The sequence below is a fragment of the Panthera pardus genome, unplaced genomic scaffold (genome assembly GCF_024362965.1).
Source record: "Panthera pardus isolate Hobbes unplaced genomic scaffold, ASM2436296v1 HiC_scaffold_21, whole genome shotgun sequence".
NCBI classification, from domain to species: domain Eukaryota; kingdom Metazoa; phylum Chordata; class Mammalia; order Carnivora; family Felidae; genus Panthera; species Panthera pardus.
This window is the reverse complement of record NW_026526777.1, coordinates 63827798-63845253: the sequence shown is the minus strand read 5'-3', so window position 1 is coordinate 63845253 and position 17456 is coordinate 63827798. Positions and strand designations below refer to the sequence as shown.

At 40.9% G+C, this 17456-nt stretch overlaps 1 protein-coding gene across 12 annotated transcripts in view; it reads right to left on the bottom strand.

Annotated features, from left to right (window-relative positions):
* The window catches only part of SDCCAG8 (SHH signaling and ciliogenesis regulator SDCCAG8), a 245817-nt gene that overhangs the window by 61673 nt on the left and 166688 nt on the right, over positions 1-17456 (bottom strand). For 9 of the 12 annotated variants that reach the window (XR_008424699.1, XM_019422827.2, XM_053909391.1 and 6 more), the window contains one exon: positions 15766-15897. Coding sequence is in view for 9 of the 12 variants with exons in the window: in XM_019422827.2 (XP_019278372.2) it covers positions 15766-15897 (132 nt within the window). In the remaining 3 variants the exon portion in view is untranslated. Of the gene's footprint in view, positions 1-15765; positions 15898-17456 lie in introns of those variants that run through there. The other 3 variants (XM_053909398.1, XR_008424700.1, XR_008424701.1) reach the window with 3 other exon arrangements.

Sequence of the window (17456 nt, the reverse complement as noted above, 5' to 3'; positions counted from 1 at the left end):
AGTGCTCACGGGGACACTCTGGCTTTGCAAGTGTGAGACAAACATCACCGTATTCAAAAAGTTGACATCACAGACAGTCTTTCCCGATGTAAAATCCTTCAACAGTGCTCAGGATAAACTCCAGGCATTTTTACATGATTCAAGAGAAAGACTCTTCCAGATCTGCCCTAACAATGAGGAAAAAGTTAGATAATCAATAAAACCATAACTTTTCTTGAGCCAACCAGGGCTGAGGTCACTAGACAACCACACGAACTCAATTCCAAAAGGTGATATGCCGCTCTGAGGAGAGACAGAAACTTTTGAGCTTTTTTATCTTTGGAAGAGACTGGGAAAGAGCAGTGGCCACAATAAATGTAGGTAAGAGGAAAGCAGGTGAAGATTTTAATGGACTCTTAGAGTATGGCCTCTTTAACAGTCTAGAATCCCCATGAGTCCCAGACACAGGAGGGTAAAAGGGATTTGCACTCATTCTCAAGGACCTCTCCACAGGCTTCCTTCCATTGGATGCTCACAAGAAAGATGGGGGGCAGGAGAGGAGACCACAGAGCTCCCCTTGTACATCTCCAGTTGGGGCACAAACACAAAATCTTGCCCCCTAACTAGACTCTTTTGTCATACAAAGCAAAAGCCTCAAGCTTCTGGATGAGGGGTAAGAAACCTGAGGAAAAGGTCCTGGGGGAAGGTGAGAGGTAAAAGCTATCTTCCCCCGGAAGATGGGTGGAAACGTTGTGCACAGGGACTAAGGAATAGATAGTTACTGAGGGAGGGGTAGAAGCAAATCCATCATGGTGTGATAACAAATGTCTGAAATGCAGCTCTCAGGGGTGGTGGGGATGGGGAGAGAGAAGAGGTCCTCTTTCATGTCTGCCGATTTCTGTGATGTGAATCCTTCTGCCATGGCCAATTTAAAACTACCAACATGGGGGCACCTGGGTGGCTCAGTCGGCTGAGTGTCTAACTTCAGGTCAGGTCATGATCTCACGGTTCATGTGTTCAAGCCCCACATCAGGCTTGCTGCTGTCAGCACAGAACCCACTTTGGATCCTCTGTCCCCCTGTTTCTCTGCTCCTCCCCTACTCACATTCTCTCTCAAAAATAACTAAAATATTAAAAAAATAAAACTACCAACATGATGTCAAATGCCTCACACATTTCTAAAAATTTAATAATCAGCTCCAGCATACAAAGGAGCTGACCCTGTGGAAGCCTTCCTATGAAGTCCATCCCAGCCCCATCCCCATCGTAAGCCATGATGACAGTCTAATAGAAAGGCTAGAAATAAAAACGAACAAACAAAAAAGCATCAGAAATAAAGAATACATGTGATGGGCCTATTGGCAGAAGGAACTCAACAGAGTGAGAAAATCATTAAGTTTGAAGACTGGCCAACAGAAATGATCCCAAGTGAAATACAAAGATGGGGGAGAGAGTCTAGAATGGTATACCCAAGAGCTACGGGCCACGATCAGATGGTCTAACCAATGTGTAAGCAGAGGTCCAGAAGAAGGAGAGACAGGGAGAGGATGGGAAGACCTGACCCCTCTGCCTACTTCCTCCACCTCATCTACTATTCATTCTCCCTTTAGATTTTAAAGCCATGGTGTCAGTTCTTGAAGAGACCATGTTCTCCTTGACCCCCAGGACCTTCACACACGTACTCCTTTTTGTCTGTTAAGATTACTTCTACTTCTTTCCAGGATTCAGTCAGGGACTGTTTCTCTAAAGAACTGTACCCTGTCCCTCCAAACCTGGGTAAGGTGTCAGTCTGACGTGCTCACAGAGCACCCTGGGTTAATCGTGTTAGAGTAGATTATTCCACTGGGATTACCGTGTGCTTCCCTTGTGGGTCTGGAAACTCCTTAAGGGTAGAGATGATGGCTTTTTGCTTTTGTATGCTCAATGATTAATAAATGTTACTAAATATAAGGATATATTAATACGCCAGAAGATATAAAATAGAGCTCAAGCCAGACAATCTAGTACAGGTTTTCATATTTAACATGCAATGTTTAAAATTCTAGTTCACAGCAAAGCAACAAACATGACTACTGATATTAAAAATAGATCCTACTTAACTTAAAAGCACAAAATTAAATTTTGTTTATTAAAAAAAAATTTAAGTTTATTTATTTATTTTAAGAGGCAGAGCACACAGGAGGGGAGGGGGGGGAGAGAAAGAGAGAGAAAGAGAGAGAGAGACAGAGAGAGAATCCCAAGCAGGCTCCACACTGTCAGTGCAAAGCCCGATGTGGGGCTTGAACTCACAAACCATGAGATCATGACCTGAGCTGAAATCAAGAGTCAGACGCTTAACTGACTGAGCCACCCAGGCACTCCAGCACTAAATTAACTTTTAAATCATAAGCGTTAAGGTAATGAAAACGCTCATGAGAAGTTCTCAGTCTACCTAAACAATAAAACCAGAGAGAGAAATTTGGCTCTAAAGAGTGAGCTTACTCAAAGCGGTTTACGTTGGAAGAAATGCGTAGGGATTTTAAGCATGGAAATACACTTTTTGTCCTGTAATGTCAGAACAGAAATTTGCCTGCTCTTTCTAGCAAAGGCTCTGTCCAAAGAGTGTTCAGTGCACATAACCTCTAGTGGTTCTTTGTACAATTTGAACATATGTTTAGTACTTACTTTTAATTGAATATTTTTCAGTATCCAGATTTAATTGTGAAAAAATATAATATAATAAACATTATAAAAATATTATAACTGGCTTATAATGGTTGGTTTGCTAAAATATTTGTCTCCAAAATGGCACTATTTATTTCCTACTACTTTATGTTCTTAAGAGTTTTTATTTTTAAATTTTTAAACGTTGTAACAATTTCCTTCCCAGGAATAGAAGTTAAAATCTGTTAGTTTTTTGTTTGGTTGTTTGTTTGTCTGTTTGTCCTCCTCCCAACTATGCTGAAAATATGACTTTTTAAAACAAGTATCCCTCTTGAAATTTTATTTGGGGCTCATACTGAACACTTCCACCACTGAATGGAGCACGTATACACATAAACACACACACATTCATATACTCTCACTTAGAAAACCTTAGACATATCCCAGGTATGGTCCAAGATTTTTCTCCATAAACCAGTTGTTGGAGATTCAGAAGGGATTTCCCCATAGAAACAATATTTACGTAAACATGGTATTTTATTTCACAGACTAGCTCATGAGAGCCAATTTAACCCATAATGTAAATAAACTACCTTCTAGAATGTTAGCCTCTGGAGTTCTTGTTCCATCCCCATCCCCAGAATCTGGAAGAGAGCCTGGCGTGTGTTAATGGGCTGATAAGTATGTTGAACAGAGGATATTGAATGAATAATAGTGTGAAACATTTGTTGAGCATTAAGTCTGTGCCAGGCACCATTCTAAAGACTTTTCATGGATTATTTTAGGCAACGATCACATTCCTATAAGGTTGCATTTTTCAGATGAAGGAAGTGAGGGAGTGAGGATAATGAAAAGTAAGATTTCAGGAATTTGCTCATGACCACATGGCTAGAAGTGGCAAACAAGAAAAACCCACAGGGTCTGGTACTTGGATGCATGCTCTTAACTACCATACACCTGTCTCTTTACTTCCCGTTTTAGGTCTTCCAAGCAGAGGACTAGAACCTGAAGGCAGCTTAAAGAATATAAGTTCCAGAAGGGCAGGGATATCTGTCTGCTTGTCGAGTGATTTATCCAAACATATCAGTGCTATATGATAAGCATTCAAAAAAAATTTCATGAATAAATGAAAGGGAGGCTTTTTCCCCCCTTTTCTTGGGTATTGGGCCTATTCTAGAAAGACGTGTGAATTATATTAAAATGTCTGTGGCATCTTCCTTACTCTGTTTTGTTGGGTATCTTTCCATTTCATCTATTCTCAGGTGATCAGCTATGACAGTGCCTGCCTTCTTCCAATTGTAGTGTCTAGACAGGCTGCTCTAAATAACGTATTATCCACTCCCGGATCAGAATTCTAATTCCTGGAGTTACAACCTCCTCTGTTGTTGGGAGGAAAGCAATCTGACTTCAGGTCTTCCCATTAAAATATAATCGAACCTGGCTTCCAGCCCTCTTAGGGACTTGTCAATAATACATGGAATAATTGGATTTTAAAGTGATTGCTGGCTAACCCCAACTGGCTCATAATTTTGGTATAATTTGGGGGGAAAGGGTCAAGTTTTCTAAGTTGTTCCTGGTTTTCGTAGCTTCCTCCTTTCCTCTACACAATACTCTCAGATCGTTTGTCCTTAGACCCTCTAGGGAGGCAGCCTACCTAATTCCCCACATCTCCATGGTCCAGCAACATGAAGGCTAGAGATACCCAAGCAACATTTCAAAATAAACAGGATGCAGCTTCTTTCTTAGCACCATATGGATTACTTATCATCTTCTATAATTTTATATTACAAAATAATGGTATATAAATAAATCTAAAATAACACAGGAGTTATGTTAATTTACTTTTAACAGTATGTTGTCAGTTACCCAAAAAATACAGATTCCCAAGCAGCACATCGCCAAAGCAGTGCCTCTCTACAGCAAATTGGTGAGGGTGGGAGGAGATGGGAGGTGGGGATTATACATACATTTGCTTTAGCAAGAGAGATGCAGACAATTCACTCTGAATTACAATTCATATAGGACTTGAAACACAGTTATGGAGAAGACAATACATTGCTGGAGCAAGAACGCAATATGGAACCCTGGGAGGTTAACAAAACAACCCAGGACAAATGGAATTAATTACCATGAAGCTAAATGAAGAGCATTTTACAAGTGAAAGCAAGAACAGCAGCATTAAAAACCCAGATGACCTCAGGGCAACACTAATGAGACATCGGTAACTGCAGGCCGTGCACCCCCAGATCATCGGAAGTCAAACTACCTGAGTTTGTGTGGGGTCCTGGGAGATTGGCAAGGCGCGGAAGCCAGTGGAATATTGCGTTAGCATTCTCAATAAATTGTTTTGATTATAAAAACTAAATCTTCCGTGTAATAGATTTTAAACTGCCCCTGAGAACTGCAGAATGGTCCTATGATGTTGGGTCAATCTTCTGCCATCATGACCCAGGGCACTTCAGTTTGTAAGTTGATTAGTCTTCTAAATGAGGGAAGATCAACTCAAAACATTTCCTCAGGGACAGGAAAAGCTGTATGACTATAGACCCAAAGCCAACATCAATGGACTTCTGATTTACACAAGTCAGAACAAGAGATCAAACAAACACTCCAGGACAACCGACTCTTGCCCAGGCTGCCAATGGAGGTGAGTCCCGTGGGATACCCCTTCTTCTTGCCTGTGGAGCTCCTGGAGACATGAGAACAGCAGGAGGGACCTCCCAGGAGATGGTCTGTGATGTCACTCTGGAGCTCCCTGCCCCCCATCAGCCCAAACAGAGGGAGCCTGCAACCAGGGGAGAGAGGCAGAGGGGGTAGACCCTTTTCACCTCTGTACCCCCTAGCCTTGAGTGGTGACTGGGACTAAGTAGATGCCCGATAAACAGAGAATAAGCCAATTCTGGCCTCAGCTCACTTTACCAGGACCCTATCTGGGAAGCCACATTCATAAGCTCATATCCTTCTCTGAGCCACCTCTGCGCAATGCAAGAGGTGACCCACTCCTGGTCCAGGATTAATCCTGGCTAGAGCTTGGTGTCCTGGAAATCTCCAAATTCATCGGATTCTCAAACCCCTTCCAGAAATACATACTTTTGTGAACCCCCTTAGGAATCAGTGAAATGATTTCATAGTTTTTATATGGTATGATTAAGAGGGATTTTTAAAGTAATAAATTGTATTTGGAATAGGTATACATTAAAACTTTTTAATATAATATAAGGCTTATTTTTAAAGTAATTTTCCTGAACCTGAAAATGTCCTAAGAAACATAACCTATTAAAAAATATGATGAGAAATGGATTTGCATGGTCTCTACCTATCTCCCCACAAGATGCTTAATGATTTCTCTTGAGCGGAGAGATCTGGCAGACACTATCTCGACCAAGTGACCAAAGTCCACACCACCAGTGGCAGGACACGGTGACGGCTCGTTCCCCTCAACATGATGCACTGAGGACACAACCCTGTGGGATTCATGCCAAAAATGCCCGACCTCAGCCTCAGACAAACCCACACTGACAGCCACTCCACAGATCAGATAGGCACTATCACAGATCAGGTTTCTCCACACGAGAGAAATTATTAAGTGTCTAAAGACTACTAAAGAGGGGCACCTGGGCGGCTCAGTCAGTTAAGCATCTGACTTCGGCTCATGTCATAACCTTGCAGTTCGTGGGTTCGAGCCCCGCTTCGGGCTCTGTGCTGACAGCTGGAGCCTGGAGCCTGCTTCAGTTCTGTGTCTCCCTGGCTCTCTGCCCCTCCCCTGCTTGCACTGTCTCTCTCTCTCTCTCTCTCTCTCTCTCTCTCTCTCTCTCAAAAGCAAAAAACATTAAAAAAAAAAAAAAAGAGAGAGAGAGAGAGACTACTAAAGAGAACTACATGCAACATAGAATCTTCGACCAGAACTGGAATATTAGGGGAAAAACTAGTGACATTCTAATAAGGTCTAGAGATTAGTTCCTACGATTGCATCAGTGCTAATTTTCTGGGTCAGATAACTGAACCGTGGTTATTTCAGATGCTTACATTTGGGGGTGGCTGGGGTGAAGGACATACAGGAAGTCTCAACTTTTCTGTAGGTCAAATTTTTTCAAAATAAAAAGTTAAATAAAAGTAATTTTCTGGGAATGCAAGCTGGTGCAGCCACTCTGGAAAACAGTATGGAGGTTCCTCAAAAAACTAAAACTAGAACTACCCTACGACCCAGCAATTGCACTACTTGGCATTTATCCACGGGATACAGGTGTGCTGTTTGGAAGGGACACGTGCACCCCCATGTTGATAGCAGCACTATCAACAATAGCCAAATGTCCATCGATGGATGAATGGATAAAGAAAATGTGGTATATATATACAATGGAGTATTACTCAGCAATCAAAAAGAATGAAATCTTGCCATTTGCAACTACCTGGATGGAACTGGAGGATATTATGCTAAGTAAAATTAGTCAGTCAGTGAAAGACAAAAATCGTATCACTTCACTCATATGAGGATTTTAAGAGACAAAAGAGATGAACGTAAGGGAAGAGAAACAAAAATAATATAAAAACAGGGAGGGGGACAAAACAGAAGTGACTCATAAATATGGAGAACAAACAGAGGGTTACTTGAGGGGTTGTGGGAGGGGGGATGGGCCAAATGGGTAAGGGACACTAAGGAATCTACTCCTGAAATCATTGTTGCACTATATGCTAATTTAGGTGTAAATTTTAAAAAATAAAAAAATAAAATAAAGTAATTTTCTGGGGCACCTGGGTGGCTCAGTCGGTTAAGCATCTGACTTCGGTTTAGGTCATGATCTTACAATTTGTGGGTTCAAGCCCCACATCGGGCTCTGTGCTGACAGCTCGGAGCCTGGAGTCTGCTTCAGATTCTGTGTCTCCCTCTCTCTCTGCCCCTCCCCTGCTTGTGCTCTCTGTCTCTCAAAAATAAATGAATGTTAAAAAAATTTTTTTATATAATTTTCCTATGTAACAAATAATACCAGCTATTTCATTTACATAAATTAAATTCTTAATGAATTAATTACATAAGCAAAAAGGCACAATTGGCCAGTAACATAATACGTTTTAGGAACAAAGTGTTCTCTAAAATGTAGATTTTAAATTAAATTGATGTATAAGAATCAAAAACCTACAAAAATAGCTACATGATATTTTTGAGGATTCTTGTTTTTTTTTAATGTAAAATTCAACTGTTACTCTTATTGCTTCATTTGTCTATTGTCTTTTTTTTTTTTTTGAGAGTAATTTAAGACTCACAGCAAAACTGAGGGGAAGGCACAGAAACTTTTCACATACCCTCCCCTCCCCACACATGTGTAGACCACCAGCCACTATCAGCATCCCCAGAGAGCAGCACATTTGTTACAACTGATGAATGGACATTGACATATCACAATCACCCCAAGTCCACGGTTTACATTAGGTTCATTCTTGGTGTTCTTCATTTTATGGGTTGAGACAAATGTGGAATGACATGTAGACATGCAGACACTATTAGGGTATCATCCAGAGTATTTTCACCGCCCTAGAGATCCTATGTTCTCCTCCCCACTGGTACCCATGGCAACCACTGATCTTTTTACTGCCTCTGTCATTTTGTCTTTTCCAAAATGTTATACAGTTGGAATCATGCAACACATAGCCTTTTCAGACTGGCTTCTTTCACTTAGCAATAAACATTTAAGGTTCCTCCATGTATTTTCAAGGCCTGATAGCTCATTTCTTTATAATGCTGTGTAACATTCCACTGTCTTGCTCGTTCCACACTTTATCCATGCACCTACTGAAGGATATCCTACTTGTTTCCCAGTTTTGACAATTATGAGTAAAGCCTCTTATAGACATCTCTGTATAGGTTCTTGGGTAGATACAAGTTTTCAACTTCTTTGGGCAAATACCAAAAAGCATGACTGCTGCACCACACATTCAGTTTGGTAAGAATTTGCCGAACTGTCTTCCATTTTGCATTCCCATCAGCAGTGAATGAGAGTTCCTACTGCTCCACATCCTTGCTAGCATTTGATGGTGTCGGTGTTCTGGATTTTGACCATTCTAACAGGTATGTAGCGGTACCTCACTGTAGTTTTAATTTGCGCTTCCCTGAGGACATATGATTTGGAGCATTTTTCATATTTGCCATCTGTATCTCTTCTTTAGTGGGGTGTCTGCTGAGGTCTTTGGCCCATTTTTTAATTGGATTGTTTGTTTTCTTACTGTTGAGTTTTAAGCGTTCTTTGAGTATTTTGGACAATAATCCTTTATCAGATACGGGATATTTTCTTCCAGGCTGTGGCTTGTCTCTTCTCATTCTCTTGACATCATGTTTCTCAAAGCAGAAGTTTTACACTTAAATGAAGTCCATCTTATCAATTACTTCTTTCCTGGATCACGCCTTTGGTGCTGTGTCTAAAAACGTCATCACCATTCCCAAGGTCGTCTGGGTTATCTTCTAGGAGTTTCAAAGTTCTGAATTTAATATTTTGGTCTGTGATCCATTTTGAGTTAATTTTTGTGTAAGGCGTAAGACCTGTGACTCGATTTACTATTTTCTTTTTTCTTTTTTTTTTTTGCACGTGGATGTCCACATATCCCAGCACCATTTGTTGAATAAACTATCTTCGCTCTGTCGCATTGTCTTTGCTCCTTCATCAAAGATCATTTGACTATATAATTTGAGCCTAGTTCTCTCTGTCCCGTTCCATGGATGTATTTGTCCATTCTTTCTCAAAGACTACACTGTCTTGATTACTACAGTAAGTCGGATGTCAGATAGAGTCAGTCCTCGAACTTTGCTCCTCTCTTTCATTATATTGAAATTGTCTTGGCTATTCTGGATCTTTTGTCAGTCCATATAAACTTCAGAAGTAGTTTGCCACTACCCACATAATCACTGAAATTTTAATTGGGATTACATTAAATCTATAGGTCAGGTTGGGAAAAACTGACATCTTGACAATATTGACTTTTCTTATCTATGAACATGGAATATCTCTCCCTTTATTAATTCTTTGATTTCATTCATCAGAGCTTTGTAGTTTTCCTCCTATAAATCTCGTACATATTTTGTAAGAGTTATACCTAAGTACTTAATTTCTAATTGTTAATATAAATGGTGTTGAATTTTTAATTTCAAATTCCAGTTGTTCATTGCTGGTATTTAGAAAAGCGATTAATTTTCATATATTAACCTCATATCCTGCAACCTTGTTATAACTGCTTATTAGTTCCAATAATTTTTGTTGATTCATTCATATTTTCTACATAGATGTCACGTCATCTACAAAGACGTTTTCTGTCATCCTTCCCAGTTTTTATGCCTTTTATTTCCTTTTTTGTCTTACTACATTAGCTAGAACTTCCAGTGTGATGCTGAAAAGGAGGGGTGAAAGGGAATATCCTTATCTTATATCTGATCTTTGTGGGAAAGTTTCAAATTTCTCACCATTAAGTATGATATTAGCACTAGGTTTTTTGTACATGTTCTGTATCAAGCTGAGGAAGTTCCCCTCTACTTCTAGTTTTCTGTGAGTTTTTATCATGAATGGGTGTTGGATTTTTTTCAAATGCTTTTTTCTGCGTCTATTAATATGATCATGTGCCCATTTGTGTGATGGGTTACATTAACTGATTTTTGAATGTTAAACCAGTCTTACACACTTCAATGATAAATCGTACTTTAATGTAGTGTATAACTCTTTTAAAATATTGTTGGGGGTGCCAGGGTGGCTCAGTCAGTTAAGCATCTGACTTTGGCTCAGGTAATGATTTTACAGTCCATGAGTTTGAGCACTGCATCGGGCTCTCTGCTGTGAACATGGAGCCCACTTTGGGTCCTCTGTTCCCCTCTTTCCTTGCCTCTCCCCTTCTCTCTCTCTCTCTCTCTCTCTCTCTCAAAATAAACATTTTTTCAAAAAGGCTTATAGAAGTCTGACAAAAGTTTAAAAAAATAAAATATTGTTGGATTCTATTTGCCAAATTTTGTCTTATTTTGCTTTTAAATGATAAATTAAGATTTCAGGCTTCTATTTTCAGGTACTTTGCTGAAAACAGTGAAGAGTCTTAATTACCCAAAATTGAAATGTCAGATTAGATAAAAATCAATACTTTCTTTCTCTTTTTCTTTTTTTTTTTTTTTAAAAAGTTGGGCTCTTGGCCCAACATGGGTCTTGAACTCACAAGTCCGAGATCAAGAGTCATATGCTCTACCGACTGAGCCAGCCAGGCGCACCTACCTATTTTTTTTTTAACGTTTTATTTATTTTTGAGACAGAGAGAGACAGAGTGTGAGTCGGGGTGGGGCGGGTAGGGTGGGGGGTGGGCAGAGAGAGAACAAGACACAGAATCTGAAGCAGGCTCCAGGCTCCAAGCTGTCAGCACACAACCCGACATGGGGCTCGAACTCACAAACCAAAAGATCATGACCTGAGCCAAAGTCGGACGCTTAACCGACTGAGCCACCCAGGTGCCCCCCATCCCCATTTCCTATTTTTAACACTGATTTTCAAGGAATAAAATTTCTATTAGGAAAATACAACATAATAGATTTGGTAAAGATCATTTTGGAGGTAGTTTATAGAAGAATTACCAATTTTAGACTCATTATTAATTTGTTACATTTCAGGCCTTTGGTCAATGGCTCTTATGTATGTAATGTAAGCTACACGTTACCTTAAGAAAGAAATAAAACTATGTAAACCTGTATAACTGACAAAGCCCCCAGGATTGCTAGCTATTGTTGGTAACACAACACTTGACCACAGGGCAGCACACGCGTACACCTAGTGGGTCTCTACTGGCTGTCGGCTTATTCCCTCTGCAAACACTGTGGAGGTCTCCCGTGGTTCTATTTTCTACAGTGAAATATGGGAATCCACACTTATTTTAAAACATAACCAGAAAAAAGTGCCATTGCCGTCTTTAACATGAATTCCCTAGACTGCCTTTGTGGATGCCAGGGATTCCAAATCACCACCTGGAAAATGTAACTTTCCTGACCCCACAACTTTAATGAACTTGACAATTAGAACTTAATACATTCACATCTACTCCAACCTAAAACCAAAAATTCTCTGTTTAAAATGTCCCTCCTCATCCATTTCCCTGTCCCCCGCTGTTTGGTCTGTCTCTCTTGCTTCCTCAATGCTTCCCACTCTCCTCTGCTGACAGACTTCGTGAGAAAGCAGCTCAAATTTGCTGTATCAGTTTTTCAGCTCACGCTAACTTTTCAGCCCAATATGGTTGCCATACACTTCTACCAACAATACTTATGTTCGTGTGACCAGTGCCGTGTCTACGTCACCAAGTCCACTGGACAGTTTGAGTCACTCAATCACTCAGCACATCTGGTCGAGCCCTCCTCTTTCCTGAGGCACTTGCATCCCTCGGAACACATGACAGCATGCTCTTCTGGCTTTCCACTTATTTCCCAGGTTACTTGTCTTCAAGTCTTTTACCAACCTCTACCTTATCTTTGAAAATTCCCATGTTCTTTAGGGTCCAGCAAGCCCTTTTTCCTTCTTACTGTATTCTCCCTCTAGGCGATCCACTACATCATTTACTCCCAAGGTTTCAAATATCCTCGATGGGCCAATGGAGACTTCCATCGCCAGCCCAGACCTGTCTCCTAAGCTGAGTCTCTATGGACACCTGCTTATCTGACCTTTCCATTTGGACGAGGCATTGGCATGCTGAGTTCCACAGAGTCAAACTTAACACTTGGTCTCCTCCCAAAACCGAACCGTCTCCACCACAAACCTGCTTCTTTTGCGCATGTCCTCTAAGTGGCACCACTATGTATCCATTGCTCAACTCAGAAATATGGGTATTATCCTTGATGTCCCCCATTACCACCCAACAGAGCCGACCAATTATTAAGTCCTGTTGATTTCACCTCCTACACGTTTCTCCAATCTCTTTACTTCTCTCCATCATTATTACCATCACATCAAGTCCAAGCCATTATCACTAACCTCTCCTGGAGCTCCCTAACTGGAGCTCATGTAAATACTGTGGCTCTGCTCTAACGTATGATCTACTCAGAACTTAGAAAGCTGATTTTTTAATGTTTATTTATTCTGGGGGCAGGGGAGGGACAGAGAGAGAGAGGGAGACAGAGGATCCGAAGCAGGCTCTGCACTGTCAGCACAGAGCCTGACGCGGGGCTAGAACTCATGATCTGTGAGATCTTGACCCGAGACGAAACCAAGAGTTGGACCCTTAACCGACTGAACCACCCAGGCACCCCTGGAATGCTATTTTTTAAATGGAAATTTGATCACATCATTCTTTTTTTTTTTTTTTTTAACATTTATTTATTTTTGAGACAGAGAGAGACAGAGCATGAATGGGGGAGGGGCAGAGAGAGAGGGAGACACAGAATCGGAAGCAGGCTCCAGGCTCCGAGCCATCAGCCCAGAGCCTGACGCGGGGCTCGAACTCATGGACCGCGAGATCGTGACCTGAGCTGAAGTCGGACGCTCAACCGACTGAGCCACGCAGGCGCCCCTATCACATCATTCTTTTAAAACCAACAACACTTTTAATTATTTCTGCTCTTTACTAAAAGGATAAAGCTAAAGGTTTGTAATAAAAACTTAATGGCCCTGCCATTAGGTCTGGCCCTCACCTGCCTCTCCAACCTCACCTGTGTTGTTCTTTCCCTTTGTTAAACACACACATGTCTTTCCTTCCTCAGGAGTCCTACCTCAGGATGTTCAATTTTACAGTTTTCTTTTCCCTCGAACTGGAGCTGGTAAACTTTTTTAGGAAAAGGCCAGAGAGCAAATATTTTAGGCTTTGTGGGCCAGTAGGTCACAGTCTGACTCAAGCACTCAGCTCTTATAGCACAGTCTGACTCAGCACAGATAGCACATGGATAAGCCACACACAATGGGCTGTGGGCTGGGGCACAGTTTGCCAACTCCTGTTCTAGAAAGCTAGACGCCCCTATCCCGACACTTACAGATTCATTTGAAGTACCATTTTCCTCACTGAAACTCTTCCTGATCAGGCTAAGCCCTCTTATTTGATGTGCTTTTACCTACCAAGTACATTTCTCTTTCATAGAACTAATTGCTATCACGACTAATTAGATATTTGTGAAAGTCTTTTGTCTATATCCATCTTCCCTGTAAGTCTGTAAATTCCATGACACTGGGGACTATATTTACTTTACTGTTTTATTCCCAGCATGTGGTGGAGAACACGACAGTCAGTAGCAATCAATAAATATTTGCTGAATGAATGAATGATTAATTTGCTATCTGACCTTTAGCTGGCAACTGTTTCTTTTTGAGCCTTAGTTCTCCATCTGGAAATGGATGATAGTAACAGCTTAGAACAGATAGAAACAGGTTTGTTTCAAGGTGAGATAACATGGGTGAGTGCATTTTGTGAAATTTAATACAAATTTAGGGGGAAAAAAAACAAGAAAGATGCCTTGATTGCCTAGTATGGGGTACACTGTAGCTCAAGGGGCAGGACAAATCCTCTGGCAGGATTTGCTGGCCCTCTAGCTAAGAAAGCTTTTGCTCTCTTAAGAGGCTGGAAAAAAACAAAACAGAGGGGTGCCTGAGTGGCTCAGTTGGTTAAGAGTCTGACTTTGGTTCAGGTCATGATCTTGCAGTTCCTGAGTTTGAGCCCCATGTTGGGCTCTGTGCTGATAGCTCAGAGCCTGGAGCCTGGTTCAGATTCTGTGTCTCCCTCTCTATCTGCCCCTCCTCTGCTCACACTCCGTGTCTGTTTCTCAAAAATGAATAAACGTTAAAAAAAATTTATTTTTAAAAAAAACAAAAACAGAAATGAAACAAAGAACTGTGTGACAGAAAGCACGTGTGGCCCACAAAACCTAAAATATTTTAGTCTGGCCTAGAACGGTGTCTGAGATTAAGTAAATATTTTAATCAGTAAATAAATGAACGATTAATGTTTTCCAAAAACACTCATATTTTAATATTTTGGTGACTAAAAGATGGTGCCATTTTCTGACTCCCTTTCTTTTCTTCAATGGAGCAAGTGATCAAAATTGTAAACTACCCCCTCCCCAAAGGCTCTATGTTGACTTTAAATTTAACAGACAAAATAAAAAGAGTTTACAAGCATTTGCATTTTCCTCTCAATTATATCAACAGTTGCTTTTGAAGCAGAGAAGGTGTGGGGTGTCAGGGAGGTGGGATAGGAATGGGGACCTGGGGGCCCAGAAAACCACCGGAAAAGCTGGCTGTCGTGTTACACATGGGATTGCCATGTGGAGTCTAAATTGGCAGCAACCAATTCATCGTGTGGTGGACATTATTGAGTTTTTTTCCCATGGGGAATCCATCATTATATAGAAATTATAAACCAAACATTTACAGGAAATGATAAGGAGCTGGGTTTATTACAAAATAATAAAATGGAAATAAAGTGCACAAATGGAAAGGAATTTGGACTCAAAAGATCAGGCTTCAAGTCTGAACTCTACCACTTACTCAACCTACCACTGGGAGCAAATCCATTAGTCTCTCTCTGAGCTTGTGTTTCTTCATCTAGAAAAAGGGAGTCAATATCATTGGTGCCATTCAGTGGGTGGCCATTGGGAGCTTTACATACATTTGATCTTTATATCAAGCTGCAAACTGGCCATTACTAGCCCCAAAATACAGATGAAGAAACCGATGCTCAGAGAGGTCAAGTAACTTGCTCAAAGTGATACCACCAGGAAGAACCAAGAGATGTGGAGTCAAATCCTGACTCAAGCAACACTACCAGTGAAACCTCTGATTAAGATATTTAACCTTCTTAGGCCTTGTACATGTCTTATCTCACAAAACACACGTGAAACCTAATTTCTATGAAATTCTTCTATATTAAGTTACCGACTTAGACTTTAAAGGTAGATGTTTTCCTACAAAGTTCTCTCTTAAACCTAACTCTATGTCTCTAGAACAGTAAAAAGGGGATATGCTCTCCCTTCTGTGTATCATAAGAACAACTTAAGTTGAGAAAGCATTAATGCTTAAGAGTATTGGATTTCAATCATGTCTTTTGAGTACCACAGTGACCATGAATTCTATTTATTCCACATCGATTCCCATCCTGCTTTTGAACCAACCCCCTTTTAATATACGGCATGTCAGTTGATTATTAAATCTTTATTACCTTTGCTTCATTATCTCATGTAGTCTCCCATGTTGGACACACTGTTTCTCCAATTCATCATTTCTTCTCTGTAACTTTTCCAGTTTGTCATACGTATACCTTTTCTCTTGACTGAGCTGAGCTATTTCAGATCTAGAGAGGTGAACACACAGAAATGACAAGGTGTTAAAGGTTCTCACCACCAGAGCATGTTTTTACTGTATAACCTTAGCATCACCTTCAACTCCATACTTAAACATAACAGTGTGAAGACAAGCTATTTTATATAAAACAGAATATCTCAGAAATTGCAAACTGTCTAGTGGAGACATACAATGCATTCAGGGACTCAAGTGGTGGGTAGAGAAAGGAATAAAAACTTGCTCCGAAAGACATGGCGTCTTCAAGGAGCGACACAAGAGTGATCATGACTCGTATTCATACCCAATATTTCTCGAGTGCCTATCACAGGCCAGCTACCATGCTGTTAAAGGAGCAACCCCAGATCCCATCTCTATGACGGGGAGTTGTTTCTTTTAATTAACATAGCTAATGCAATGGCACATGATTTAAGTCCTATAGTTCCAAAAGGCATAATAATGAAAAATGGCACTCCTCTATCCCCGACCCCATCTCCAGCTTCTCAGTGTAACTACTAGTATTTCAGTGTGTGGTTAAATCAAGATCTCTATTTACATTCTGTGGCTACCTGAATATTGGTCATTGCTGGCTAAGTAGTTTATTATGTCAGTGGGCTTTAGGGTAGGGTGACAGAACGTGAAGCCATCTTATCCAGTGGGAGATTTTTAATATCAGTGTCTATAATTCTTTCCTCTGTGGCCATTCGGCTTCTCAACAGAAGAATCCTCCTGTTCCCTGCTTATTGTGTATAATACTAACCAGCAGTGTTCTAGGGGCTGGTTGGAAATAGAGAGGTAGGGATCTCGCCTTTCAGAATGCAGACTTTCTATTAATTTCTCTCATCTCCCCTTCAGTGCCCCTCTTTTAACCAGAGCCTGCTGGTTTAAGCTCTTCAGAGAGGAAGGCCCTAATTTCCTGGGTGGAGAAGGACAGTCACTGGCTGCATGGGGTGGAGGTGGAACTGTCAATTTTGCTTTCAGTCCTAAGTTCCACTTCTGCCTTCCAAGTTTTTCTGGAATCCTGAGAGCAGATCAGCTTGCTTCACAAAGAAGTGCCCCTCTGTAGACACTGAAGCCTCACCTTCCTCCACTTTGCTACAACAGGTACCATTTCCCTGTCTTCTTTCTGTCTTCACATATTTCATTTTTGGGATCACAGATATGTACTCTGGTGATGATTAATGCCCCTCAGGAAATATGCTTGCTGCCTCTTCTGTATCATGGAGGATTAGCTCAAGTCTCAAAATCTGAAGATCAGAAAGATATCTCTCCGGGAAAAACTGTATCCCTGTCCTTGATTTAAATAAACCTTGCTCCCGTGGTCACCACCTCCTCATGTTCCACTGTCCCACAGACTGGAACTGAAAGTTTAAAATTCTTGCAATTAAAATACGAGCAGTTAACGACTGGTTTGTTTCTTGAAGTTCAAGTAAGACACTTGATGCAGAACTACGTCCCTCCAAAGAAAGGATTCCTCCTCCATTATTAGGTGAGAGAGTCTTTTCTTCCCGGTCAAGAGAAGATGTGGGTTTGCTCCGCATCATTGGAAGGACCAAGCGGTGTCACTGTACC